The sequence below is a fragment of the Vigna umbellata genome, chromosome 4, assembly GCF_029865625.1.
Source record: "Vigna umbellata cultivar VRB3 chromosome 4, Vumbellata_1.0, whole genome shotgun sequence".
NCBI classification, from domain to species: Eukaryota; Viridiplantae; Streptophyta; class Magnoliopsida; order Fabales; family Fabaceae; genus Vigna; species Vigna umbellata.
The window spans coordinates 22,289,799-22,304,584 of NC_142168.1; the positions used below are offsets into that span (position 1 = coordinate 22,289,799).

General features: G+C 33.1%; 1 protein-coding gene across 2 annotated transcripts; it reads right to left on the bottom strand.

Annotated features, from left to right (window-relative positions):
• Positions 1-779: 779 nt before the first annotated feature.
• LOC124839402 (receptor-like protein EIX2) lies at positions 780-7,163 on the bottom strand. 2 transcript variants are annotated; one of them, XM_088111779.1, is made up of 3 exons: positions 6,829-7,163; positions 3,054-6,671; positions 780-1,108 (listed from the first exon to the last, which is right to left on the bottom strand). In XM_088111779.1, exon 2 carries the CDS (start codon positions 6,414-6,416, stop codon positions 3,057-3,059), a length of 3,360 nt encoding a protein of 1,119 aa, XP_087967905.1. In that variant the 5' UTR covers positions 6,417-6,671; positions 6,829-7,163; the 3' UTR covers positions 780-1,108; positions 3,054-3,056. The 2 variants fall into 2 exon arrangements, with proteins under 2 accessions (XP_087967905.1, XP_087967904.1); XM_088111778.1 differs by having other exon boundaries at positions 3,054-7,163.
• Between the last annotated feature and the right edge of the window lie 7,623 nt (positions 7,164-14,786).

The following is a 14,786-nucleotide window of genomic DNA, read 5'->3' on the forward strand; positions in this document are numbered from 1 at the left end:
ACTATTTTTAACATGTGTAATTTTATCAGTTATAATCGTTAAAATTTCATTTTTAATGGGTTTTAACATATTAAAATGCTACATGAATTGTACATGACTTTATGAAATTAAGATTTGCAAAAATTAACTTTAATATCAAAATGAATTCCTAAAAGGTTTAATAATTGAAAGAGGTTATTTAAAAAATGATAAAATAAATTAAAGTTTTGCTTTTATATAAATTCTTCAACAAATAATGGAACTTTCACTCTAATGAAATTCAAACAAATAATAATTCAAAACAGTGAACTTTCTCATGAATTAAATTTACACCAGTTTACACTTTAAGGTAAAATTGTACTAAAATAAATAACATTAAATTAATTAACATATGAACCCTCTTAATTGCATGCAAGAGACAAGGTAGAAAGGAAAAAATATACATAACGACTGTTATTCTTACATAATCAAAGAACATTTAAGATGGTTTGTTCATCTGATCATGAGACGAACTGCTTGTTTAGTTTAGAGCTCTGATGGTCATGATTCTGTTTCTTATTTGTTTCTCTTCCTCTCTTTTTATATATTTGAATGTTGTTGCACTTTTAAACGTATCAATAATCAGATTATTCTTAACAAAAACATCACCTTTAAGCTGTTTTTCTTACTGGATAGCCAAAGAATATTGAATATGGTAATTGATGATATCAGCATCAAACTTCATGGCAGCAAATGAAGAAAAAGTTGAGGACGAGACGTTCATGCACGTAACAACATATAACAGGAACGAAGATGAGATAGAAAACAAACTTATCTCGACATATATTTCACTAACTCACGACATACAGAAAAGTTTCCTATATACAGGAAGCTGAAACAGAAGCTGATATAACAAAGTATTTAGAAAAAGGCAAAAGAACATCACAACAAGGAGTTCAACAATCAATACAAAATATAAAAAATAGAAAAAAGAAAGAAAATTTTAAAGAAAATAAACATATGGAAACCTTCCTCAATTATATATCTTTCAACAAATTCAATTGGCTTTTCATCTTCAGAACTAGCTCTTTTATCTCTTCTTGATGTCCTTTCCACATACACTACTTCACACCTATAACCCAGATTTCCTCTGCCAAAAATTAAACAAATAATATTAATTTGCCGAAAAATAGAAGCAATAGAAAAGATAAGAAAAAAAAAGAAGAAATCCAAAGAACACTCAAATATTAAAAGGCAAAGGAATAGAAAGCTCAAATAATTGAAGTGAATTGAATGCTACTTAAAATCTTTCGATTTATCAAATACTTTTAAAAAAAAGTCATTTGTCAAAAAAATAATTATCTTATATGATTAGCAAAACAAATAAAAAATTATTTGCAAAAGACAAATAGAGATTAGAAATTATCAAGATTTAGATTCAAGATTTTTTGCTTGAATTACAACTCATTTACTATATAAAAAAAATCTATTCATAGAAATAATATCTATCATCCATGCCACAAATATTTCAATGTTAAAACATACAAAAAAAAGAAACAACTTATTATGAGAATGATACAATAATTTTGAGCCATGATCGAAAGAGGACAAAAATAAAGAGAGGCTGAAACTATGTTCTATACTAAGATCTTTATTTTATTGTATCCATAGACATTAATTTTTGTCTTGAAGAAATATTCTTATTTATAATTACTTCCTTAATCTTTCAAGAAGTTTCTTTTTGTCTAATAAAAAAATGATTTTACCATAGTATTTTTCTCTGAGAAAGTATGGACCATTTATAAAGATAAAAAAATAAACAGTGAATGACAAATTAAAATGTGATGTTTATACAAAGTTCGGCTTTAAATGTGCTTTATTATATTTGAAATACATTCTGATTTTTATTTGGTCTCTAATTAAATAGTTCCTAAATCTTTTTATATGTTTTCTTTTCTGTTACGTTATTTCTGAAATATTTACGGATTTCTTCCATCAAAATATTTTAAATTTTCTCTTTACGTTCATCAAAGTGCTTTATTTTGTCATATCTTTTCTATTAAATGGTGATATGTCAAATTAGCAAAGTCACTAACAGCAATCAAGATATACAAAATACGAAAAACAATGGATAAGGAAAAAAATAATATTATGGATGAATACACATAGAGAAGAAAAAACATGTTTAAATTTAAAATCTTTTAGTTCCTTTTCTTATTTTGAGATTTAATTTACGATAATTATATGTTTGATAATTATTTTTATATTAAAAAAAGAAAACAAAAATGAAAATTTAACATGACAATGTCTTCAACATTAATCTTTATATCATAGGAAACGTAATTCCTATTATAAGATATGTATGTTCAATAACGTTTTGAAAAGAAAAACTAAGGTTTGTGAAAAGTATTAATTAAAATAAGGGTTAAATGTGTTTCTTTTTTTCTTTAAACTTCATCCGAAATTAGAATTCATCATTGTCTAAAATTATAATACATTTGAACTTTAAACTTGAAAAATGAATTATTATAATTTTTTTAATCGCATTTCACATGTCAAAAATTTTAAAGCAGTTGTATTATGAGGATTATAATGTTGGGGACCAAAATGTATCCATTCATTTATTTTTAATGTTGAGGACCAAAATGTATCCATGATTGAAGTAAGGAGAAATTCCAATTTTGTGTTCAAATTTAAAAATTAAAAACTTATTTAATCCTTAAAACAATAAAAAAAAGAAAAAAACGAAGGAATGTTAAATATCGTTTTGGTTCCTAAACTATATAAAAAAATGCGTTTACTTCTTAAACTAAATTATAAAATATGTTATCCTTATATTTTGGGAAATTCCCGTAATACATATTTCTAACAAACTACAGGTGAAGATAGGTGAAGGTTAGAACTTCATTTGTCAATGAGAAACATTCCACCTCGTTTCTTAATGAGGATGTTTTATAATTTAGTTTAAGAATGAAACAATTTTTTATAATAGCTTGAAATGAAAAATATATTTAACCTCGATAATAATAAAAAAAAGTAGTAGTAGTAAAGCAAAGAAAAATCAAGTTTGTAAAACAAGACTGAAATAATATTACCTGTTATATTCTGATCCACCTCTTGAAAATTTTCAATGGTGCCACAATATGAAGAGTGTCTGATAACTTACTTAAGAACTTAAAATATGCATGACGCCAAGAACGTATTACTGAAATTGAACCAAATACTCCCCAAAAGCTTATAATAAATCCAATTGCCATACTTATATAATATTCACGATTGAAAATCAAATTGTCATTCTCTTGTAATTTAACAATTGGCTCTTTTCTTGGCACTCCATCAATGCACAATTTCTTTAATGGTGGTCCACAAAGATCAACATTATCTTCATATTTCGATGCATCAAAACTCTGTAATTGTGTGCCAATTGGAATTTTTCCAGATAAATAATTGTGTGACAAATCTAATGTAGTGAGTCGATCAATTTGAGCAAGACTTGAAGGAATTGAACCAACAAGTTGGTTTCTTGACAAATCAAGAAATTCAAGTGATGTTAACTTTCCAATATTTGATGGAATTTTCCCCGTCAAATTGTTTCTTGATAAATTCAGTGAAATCAAACCAAATAAGTCCTCCACTTCTTTTGGAATTTCTCCTGAAAATAGATTGTTTGAGAGATCAATGCTTTTCAAAAGTGATAATCCATTATTTGTGAACATTTGATCTGACCCTTTCCACATCAAAACTGCATTCAAATTGTATGAAATAATTTCGACGTAGGTGGTGTTGGCCAAATACCAATGATCTTCATAATCTCTCAAAGAAGTCACTTGAGTCATTGAGGAGAAGTTTTTTATACATTTAGGAATTTGACCAGATAGGTTGTTTAACGAGAGATCCAAGAGTTGAATGCTTTTTAGATAACAAATTTCCAATGGTAAGCTTCCATAGAAGTAATTGCTTCTTAAACTCAAAAATTGCAACTCTAGGAATTTCCCTCCAATCCATTTTGGGATAGATCCTGATAATCTATTTTCTGCCATATCTACCATTACTAGCTTTGTGCAATTCTTTAAGGAGGAAGGGATTTCACCTATTAAGTTATTGCTTCTCAATAACAAAACTTGAAGTTCAAGGAGTGATCCCATTGAAAAAGGAATATTTCTTGAAAATTTATTTTGACTCATGTTTAAATAAGCCAATGACTTGAAATGAGTCCAACAATTTGGAATTTGTCCTGAAAAGTTATTATTTGAAAGATCTAATTGGTATAAAGTTCCAGCTACACCGCCAGAACATAAAAACCAAAGAGAATCTGTAAAGTTATTATTGGATAGATCAAGATAAATCGAGTCTCGTAAAAATAGTGGAACAGATCCTTCAAATTGATTTGATGCAAGACTAAGAGAATCAAAACGATTCTCTAGTGACAAATTTGGAATCACACCCTGTATATTGTTACATGAAATATTGATATTTATCCTCTCTTGCAATGCAAATTTAGCCCAAAACCATTTTGGAAGAGTGTCTGATATTCCATTATTTGAAATGTCAAGGCTTCTAAGTTCATTTTGTTTCTCTAGCCATTTGGGAAATAATGGACCTAGTTTGCAAGATCTTAATGCAATATTAGTCAATTGAAAAGATGGATCCAAATTTTGACTAAATTTTACCGTCAACAAGTTATCTGATAACACCAGTGTCCTTAACTTTGAAATATTAGAAAAATGAGAGTCAGTAATCACACCTTTCAAAGAGTTTGACATCACATGGAGAACTTCAAGTTCTGTTGGAAATCGGAGATCTTCAGAAATTGTCCCATTCAGCTTGTTATTATCAAGGTACAACCTTTTTAATGATGAGAACATGGAGAGGGTGTTGGGCAAAGTTCCGCTAATTTGATTCATGCTCAGATCTAAACGTTGCAATGAGTATCTAGCATATTGGCACAGGTGATGTATCATTGCTGGAAGATTTTCACTCAAACTATTATTGGATAGGTCCAATATACGCAAAACACTAGCATTGTAAATCAATTTTGGAACTCCATCCTTTAATTGATTTCCTGATAGATCCAACATTTCCAGCTTCAAAAATATTGAGAAATCAGGTACTGGGCCATTGAATTTATTTTCATTGAGATATAGTTCGCGCAATGAGTATCTAGAATAGTCAGACAAATGATTAAATATGATTGTCAGATCTTCACTCAACTTATTGTCAGACAAATCCAACGACTGCAAACTACATGTGCTCCCAAACGATTTTGGAACACCACCTTCTAATAAGTTAGACCCAATTGACAACTGCTCCATTTGAGATGGCAATCTGATGCCTTCAGGTATCTTCCCACTCAATTTATTGTTAGAAAGATCCAATGTTTTTAAAGATGAGAATCCTGAAAGGTCAGTTATGGAGCCTGTGATTTCATTATATGTCAAACTCAACTCTTGTAGTGAATATCTAACACAACCACTGGATAAATTATGAAGAATTGACGAAAGGTCTTCGGTCATATTGTTTCTAGACATGTATAAAGAACGAAGGGTGCATGTATTCATGAATGATTTCATATCCTCGCCCTTGAACATATTATGGGAGACGTCAAGGTGCTCAAGCCAATTCATGGTCAAGCCAAAAGGATTTGAGGTAGAACCCTTCAAGAGGTTACCTCGAAGCTCAAGCTCAACAAGGTTGGAAGTGGTGTTTGACAGCCACTGGAATATCGTTGATTGCGTGAAGGAGTTGTGAGAAAGATCAAGAATAGAAAGGGAAGTAGAAAAATTGAAGTTGGAAGGGTTGAATGAAAGGAGAAAATGATCGGAAAGACCACAATTAATTAAACTCAGTTCTCTTATTTTTGGTAGCTTGGAAATCATTCGAAGAGGACCAGGAGAACTGTTAAGGTTAAATATAAAATCCAAGGAAAGATGGGTTAAAGAAATAAGATTAGATAGCCACTGATCACCACTGAGAACAGTGAGACCTCCAAGATAAAGCTCATGCAGATTTGAAAGGTTTCCAAATTGGGATGGTATGTATCCTTCAAAAGAGTTGAGACTGAGATCAAGATACTGTAACTGGAAGAGATTTCCAAGCTGAGATGGCACACTTCCTTCAAAAAAATTGTCTTCAAGATCAAGATACCGCAACTGGGAGAGATTTCCAAGCCGAGATGGTAAACTTCCTTCTAAAAGATTGCCTCTGAGATCAAGATACTGCAATCGAGGAAGATTTCCAAGTTGCGGAGGGATTGAACCCTTCAAATAATAATTGAAAGCAAGATTCAAGTATTTCAAACGAGAAAGAGAACCTAACTGGCTTGGAATTTTTCCACCAAAAAGAGATGAAGACAGATCAAGGTATCTCAAGTTTCTTAGAGAACCAAGAAAGTCTGGAATTTGAGTACCTCGAAAAGCATTGGAACTGAGGTTCAAATACTTCAATTGTGACAACTTCATCAAGGACTTGTGAATTTTTCCGCTGATATAACGTTGAGAGACTTCATAATTTCCACCAGAAAAATATTCATAATGAACTTCTCCATGAAGGTCGAGGCTTACAATATGGGCGGTGAGGTTGTTGCAGCGAATCCCCTCCCATTGGCAGCAGTGGGGAGTGGTCCAAGAGGAGAGAATGCCGCTGTGATCGACAATGGCAGCCTTGAATTGAAGGAGTGCTTCCCTCTCCTTTGTAATGCATTGTCCATGAGCAACCTGTAACACCACACTCACCACAAACATAAACATCATCACTTTGAGAATATTCATGGTCATGAAATAGAAAGTGAAGAGTATAGAATTAGATTAATATGTGTTGTGAATTTAGCACTCCTAATACCCACATTTATACTCACACCAACTCCTTCATTACCTATTCTTCTCACTCTTCTGCACTGCTTTCCCATCCTTCATTCTGAGTCGTTGGTCGAGGCATTTTTTAATCACTATAACTTAACTTATCTGATGCATAGAATACACTGTAAATTACGTAGCATCTACTACGAAATTGCTACCAAATGAAATGCTGTTGCTTTTGTAGTATGAGACAAATTTGGTAGTTGTGGAATAAATCAATCATCCGACCATTTTTTAGGACAATAATTTCATTTTAATGTCAATTGACTTCGATGACTTGTGAATTTCATTTTAAATTTTCACAATGTTATATGAAGAAATAAACTATCAAATTCATCCTTATGAAAGAGTTCGATGTTGTAAGGCAAAAGTCAATAGCTTTTTTCTTCTTTCTCGCGTCCTCCTTTTTCACCGAGAACTTTTCATAACTTTCCCGTCTAATGAATCATTGATTTTGGAGTCTTTTGCCTAGAGCAGGTCTTCTACCTATGGACCTTCTGTATAGGAAAAAATGAAGAGGTGTCATCAAGAAGATTGAAGATTTTTAGGTTTGTAAAAAATGAAGAAATGGTGCTTGAAAATTTTGAGGATTTCTTACATTGGGAAAATAAGAGGAAGTACAGGAAATTAAATTATTTTTAAGTTACCGACAGTTTTATTACAAATTGCCAAAATAATTGAAAACAAATAAATGTACTTAATACTAACAGAGGTTTTCAATAAAATCACTGAAAAATATTTGGGATTATTAAAACCGTAGGTAAAATACTGTCAATAAAATTTATTATTTTTGTAGTCTTATTTACAACAGAGTTGAATGCTCACCTAAGTGTATTTGAGACATCCTTTACTCCTATTCAACGCTAAAACAAGGTATAATAGAAAACATAAGCCTATGTAATTTTTCAAACAATATCTTTTCAAATGGAAGACATTCTACTATATTTTAAAGATTTTTATATAGTTCAACTTGTGATAAAAAAAAAATCTTCTTATAGAATTTATTTTCATACATTATAAGAAAAGAAAACAGATTTATCAATGTGTAAAATTCGTCAGTAATCACCAATATTTATCGGTACATAAAAATTACCGGCTTATCGACTTTCAAAATTTAGTCAACAAAAATGCTTGTTAGTAAAATTTAAGGACAAATAAGAAAATTCATTAATAACTATCACTTTCAAAGTCCATAAAACACTACAAAAATAATATATTTTAAGAGGGGTTATTTTCCGGCTTTCTAAGAACCCCGAAGAGTTTCGGCGGTTATGCCCAAAAACGCAGTTAGATTTTTTTTATTATCACTTATTACCTCCAAATTAGTTTCCTCTCCTGTCTGCACCTTCATTTCCTATCCTTCTCCAAAACCCTAGCTCATCTCTCTCTCTCGCCTTCATCTTCCGTTCTTCAAACAAGGCATCACACCCCATTCTTCAAACAAGGCCTCTTCCATTTGTATTGGTCTTGGTCTTCCGTTGCATTTGTGGGCTGAGCGAGGCTCCAATCGTTCGTCATATCTTATGATATTGTGACACAGTTGTGATTGTAAGACATTCCATTTTCATGGTATTTTGTTGTAGTGGTAATATGTGTATATACATAATATTAAAAATTTGCAATTCTAGAACTATGGTGAGAAATGCATGTAGCAGAGGTGTGATCCTAAGATGATCAGTTGGCTAATATGAACACCCACGATGTCGTCAAATTTTCACGTCTTCTCGACAACGAGATTCACATTCTCAAGGTACAACTTCTCTTTTCTATTTCTATAACCCTAAACCTATTGATTAAGCTATTAGTTTGATGTGTTCGTTTTCGTCTTCTTAGCATTAGGGTTTCTGACTTTAATTGAAATTTTTGCTTTGGTTGAAGGAAGAGTTGAAGAGGACCGATCTGAAATTGGAATCTTATAGATCAAGGATAATTCAAAATTTTCATTGTGTTGGAGTCTGTTGGCATTCTTTTGAAGTCTGTTAACCTTGATCTGAGTAAATACGCAGCTGAAATTCTTTCAGTAGTATTAGCACAAGTTCGACATGCTGATGAAGGGAGGAGGGATAGGGCACTATCTATAGTCAGGAGTCTGAGCCATAGCTTCTTGGGCAGTTAGATCCACAGACGCCATTCAAGAGAGTTTGGTTTCCTTTTTTGTTTTTGGCCTCAAAGAGAAGGAAACGTTAAGAAAGTGTTTTCTTCGCAGTCTACATGAAGAAATGAAGATGCTATCTTAAAGGTGACATGTTCCTTTGGTTTGTTATAATTGCTTCTCAATTTATCTTGTGCATGAACTTGACTCACTCATTTTTCAATTAAGTATATTTCAGATGTTACCGTTGTTTAGTGCTCTTGTCCAACTTGTTAAAATTGGCTATACTGCAAAATTATGACATTTACGCCAAGTCAGTCCTAAAATAAATTTGCAGGGGAATAGACCTCGGTTCTGAGGGGAACCGCGACCTATTGTGCTTGCAAAATTCTGACATTCCCACCAAGTCAGTCCTAAAATATACTTGGAGTCAGACCGTCAGGGAATAGGCCTCGGTTCTGGGGGAACCGCGACGTATGGTCGCTGCAAAATTCTGACATTCCAGCCAAATCAGTCATGAAATAAATTTAGAGTCAGACTGTCAGGGAATAGGCCTCGGTTTTTGGGGGAACCGCGACCTATTGTCCCTGCAAAATTCTGATATTCCCCTCAAGGCAGTCCTGAAATAAATATGGAGTCAGACCGTCAAGGAATAGGCCTCGGTTCTTAGGGGAACTGCAGCCTATTCCTTGATCTGAACAAATTTTAAATATTTAAGTGAATAGGCCTCAGTTCGGCGGGGAACCGCGACATAAAGGTTGAAGAAATTTTCAAAATTGCCATTTCAGATCAATTTTAATTTTTTTTAGGAGAATAGGCCTCGGTTATGTTGGGAATCGAGGTCGTATCCCCTCTATTACCGCGGTTTTATGATGAATTGCGATAGTAACATTTGATTAGGTTAAAAAAATATTACAGAGAGTGAACAGTTTTGTCTTCCTCGAACGCCAACAGTTTTCTCCAGCGATTTTCTCTACAACTTCTTCTTGCTGTCGTGATCTTTCTCCCTTCTTCCTTACGCCACCGTTGCGCTGCCGCCGTCACTGTAGGAGGATTTCCTTCCTCATTTTTCATCACTTACATTGTATCCGATCAAATTTGGCTTTCGTCGCCAGAGTTTTTTCATTTTTTTTTTGAGTTTTTTGGGTTGGTTTGATACATTTTTTTATTGATTCGGATTATGAAACTTACGTTTTGTTGTATTTTTTTGTAGGTATTGCGTTTTTTCTTTTAAATTTGTTTTGTTTCAGACCGCGGGTTGTTCCATCTTCTCCATTATTGTGTGGTTTTTCACGCTCCCAGGTTCGTATTATTCTGTTTATTAATTTTCATTTTGTTAATTTTTAAATTTTTGTAGATTGAATATGAATAATTATGTATGAATGAATGTTTGAATTGATAATTTGAATGCTTATTAATTGTTTGATTGTATGATTGTATTATTTTGTTTATTAAGTTTTATTTTGTTAATTTTAATTATTTGTGTGTTGAATATGAATAATTATGTAAGATTGAATATTTGAATTGATAATTTGAATGTTTATTAATTGTTTGATTGTATGTTGAATATATTGTATAATTGTATGATTGTAATTTTGTAGAATATTTACGTATGGATTGAAATTGGATTAATTTACCACGCATTAGTGCTGACTACGAGAGAGGGTAGAGAAATTTATACAATTTGCGCAACGTAATGGGGTAGAAGTGATGATGAAGTGAAGTTTAGATGTCCTTGTGTGAACTATTTGAATGCGAGAAAGTTGAACGCAACCAAATTAGAGAACATGTTATCTGTGATGGTTTCCTAAGATGCTATACAACATGGATATGGCACGACGAAGAAATGTAATTTCTGACTGACTCTCAAACTGAAAATGTTATTGATTCCACCATGGAAGAAGATCGACCAGATGAAGACAAATTAGAGGACATGATCGCGATGTTGGAGCAGAAAATTTTGCAAAGCTCATGTGTATGAGACGATGTCGACTGATGCAGAAACACCTTTGTATGTCGGTTCAACTAAGTTCACACGTTTGTCAGCAGTGTTAAGGCTCATGAATTTGAAGGCGAGCAATGGATGACTGATAAGAGTTTACAAATGTTGACGTTGTTGAATGAAATGTTGCCAATGGAAATACACTGCCCACTCGTAATTATGATGCGAAGAAAATTCTTTGTCCAATGGGTATGGAGTATAAAAGGATACATGCTTGTCCCAATGACTGCATTTTGTATAGGAAAGAGTTTGAATTTTTGACAAAGTGTCCAAAATGTGGCTTATCACGATACAAGTCAAAAAACAATAGTGAAGATAATGGTCAGATAAAAAAATGGATCTGCTTTGAAAGTAGTTTGGTACCTTCCAATAGTGCCCAGACTTAAGCGTTTGTTTGCGAATCCCAAAGATGCTAAAAACCTTAGATGGCATGCAAATGAGAGAAAAATTGACGGGCTGCTTCGTCATCCAGCTGATTCAAAGCAATGGAAAAATATTGATCGACAATTCCCCGAATTTGGTAAAGAGTGTAGAAATCTTAGCTTGGTTTAGCCACTGATGGAATGAACCCATTTGGTAATCTGAGTACCAATCACAGTTGTTGGCCAGTTATATTGATATTTACAACTTATCTCCTGCATTGTGCATGAAGAGGAAGTACATGATGTTGTCTATGATGATATCTGGTCCAAAGCAGCCTGGAAATGACATAGATGTTTATTAAGCCCACTAGTTGAAGACTTGAAGGTTTGTGGGTGATGGGGTTGAAATATTTGATGCATTCGCTTCAGAACTTTTATGATGCGTGCAATGTTATTTTGCACCATTAATGACTTTCCTGCTTATGGTAATTTGTCAGGATACAGTGTCAAGGGTCATAAAGCGTGTCCTATATGTGAAGAAAACACTGCAGCTCATCAATTGAAACATGGAAGAAAGACGGTGTATCTGCGTCATCGGAGATTTCTAAAACGTAATCATCCATATCGAAGGTTAAAAAAAGCATTCAATGGAGATCAAGAGAGGGACGAAGCACCAAATCCACTTACTGGCCTTCAAGTTCTTGAAAAAGTTAATAAAATACATCATGTATTTGGGAAAACATCGAAGAAGTCATCTGTAACGACCCCTTGGAAGAAGAAATCAATATTCTTTGATCTTCCATATTGGTCAAAGTTAGATGTTCGACATTGCATAGATGTGATGCATGTAGAAAAATGTGTGTGATAGCTTGATTGGTACACTACTCAACATTCAGGGAAAGACAAAAGATGGAGTGAATGCTCGGTTGGATTTGGTTGACATGAATATCCGAGAAGAGTTGGCACCCAGAGAGATTGGTAAACGTACTTATTTGCCCTCTGCATGTTACACAATGTCTAGACAAGAGAAGATACATTTTTGCCTTTGTTTAAAGAGTATCAAAGTACCACAAGGATACTCTTCAAATAGGAAGAGTTTAGTGTCGACGCAGGACTTAAAGCTTGTTGGCATGAAGTCTCACGATTGCCACGTCTTAATGCAACAATTGTTACTGGTAGCTATTCGTGGAATTTTGCCCAAAAATTTTAGGCAGACCATAAACAGGTTGTGTTCATTTTTCTCATCAATTTGTAGTAAAGCCATTGATCCTACAAAGTTAGATGAACTTCAAGGCGAGTTTGTTATCATCTTGTGTCAACTAGAGATGTTTTTCCCTCCATCTGTTTTTGACATCATGGTACATTTACTTGTTCATTTGGTTAGAGAAATCAAGTTGTGCGGACCGATATACTTAAGATGGATGCATCCTATTAGCGTTATATGAAGATTTTGAAAGGATACATTAAAAATCCATATCGTCCCGAAGGTTTTCAATGATTGAAAGGTATATTGCTGAAGAAAGTATCGGGTTTTGTTCAGATTACATGACATCAACAAATTCAATAGGAGTTCCTCGCACATCATCGTTGAATAAAGGTTCTACAAGTAAAAGCATCCTAGGTGTGAATGTGGTGACAAAAGATCACGAAGAATTGTTGCAAGCACATCTTTATATATTGAACAACACAGATGAGGTGATCCCTTTTTTGCAAACACACAAAGCCATTGTGAAGAATAAAAATCCAAGACAATCAGAGAAATAACAGTTGATGGAGCATAACAAAACATTTATGTCTTGGTTCAAATCTCAAATTGACAAAGAGCCACATTCTTCTCAGACTTTGTTGTGGCTTGCAAATGGTTTAAAGTTTGATGTCATATGTTGTACAGGTTATGAAGTCAATAATTGCACATTCTATACGAAGACTTTGGATGATAAAACACAGTACAAAATAGTGGAGTCAATTTAGAAGCTGAGTCGCTTCAATTTTCCACATCAAAAGATCAATCTCCTGTACTTGGATCGATGACATATTATGGTATAATAAAGAGATATGTGAGGTTGATTACACCAAGTTTTTTGTTCCATTGTTCAAATGTCAGTGGTTTGACAATAAGAGTGGTGTGAAAATAGATGAATCAGGTATTACACTAGTTAATTTTCGAAAGGTGGGTTATCGAGACGAACCGTTTATCATGGTACATCAAGCATCTCAGGTTTTTTATGTCAAAGATCCTGCCTCTGACCATTGGTATGTCGCTCTTCAAGGAAAAACAAATTGAAGTTAACGAAGACAATCTGATTAATATTCATATTGTTTACAAACATTCATTTCAAACTACGACAAATTTGGATGACCAACCTCTAGTTGACGATGTACATGGAATTCGGTCAGATCATAATGAGGGAATATACATATGATGAATTCATACCTTCTTTATGTATGAATTTCAAATTTGTGTATAAGTTTTTTATTAATATTACATAAGTTTTTTATTAATATTTCCTACGACTACTATTACATGTTTTGTTAAATTATATGATATTACATAAGTGTTTTATTAATATTACATGTTATTTATTTTGACACATATATGGCTGACCATCCACATTCATTAGGGGATGAGGCTCCCCCATCCAGACCTACTAGAGGACCCACTAGAATGAAATAACTTTTGGTCAGAAAAAATAGTGGTAAAAGAACACCCGTGAATGTTAATGTGATCACGGGTGTGGCATCTGGCCCAAATGCAGATGACTTCCGATCATAGCTTAGAGTAGTGACACGTGATAGGATTAATATTCTTATTCCATCTTTTGACCATGTGTCCTGAGGTTGATCGGAACATTATATGGAACAATATATTGGTAAGTTATTAATTAATATAATTTGAGTTACAGTTTGTTTATATTGATAATTTTGTACTGATACAACTTCATTATGTTTATTTAAGATGACATTTGACATTCCAAATGTCACAACACTTAAAAATAAGTGTTTATCAACTGTTGCTGAAAACTTCCAGGGTTTTAAGAGTAGGTTGACCTCGAGATATATATTTGGAAGCAAAAAATAAGTCTCCATGTCAACATATAAGGCCATTGATGAGGAGACTTGGCGCCTCTTTGTACAGAGTCGGACATTAGAGGAATGGAAGGTTAGTATAGTTGATATTATTCAATTCCTCATTAACAAATATATATCATATGAATTTTAAGTTATCATTGTTCCTAAAATAATAATAATTTCATTATACATACTACCTTGAACTTTTCTAAGAATAATGGTGTTTTTTATGTTACAAGATTCCTTGGTTGAGCAGAGCTCCCAAGGTCAATTCACTCCAGAGGGTCGCCAGGATATTCTTACCATTGCAACTGGACGTATCCGTGCTGCTAGAACTGAGTAGGCATTTGAGACTATTTTGGGAGTTCTTCTCGTCAGACTTCATATGCATACAGCGAAGCACAAGAACAAAGACTGACACAAGAGATCACAAAAAAAGCTTCGAGCGG

Bases quoted from the DNA above. Each gene is read 5' to 3' on its own strand.
- LOC124839402 (XM_088111778.1), bottom strand. From the start codon at position 6,731: ATGACCATGAATATTCTCAAAGTGATGATGTTTATGTTTGTGGTGAGT.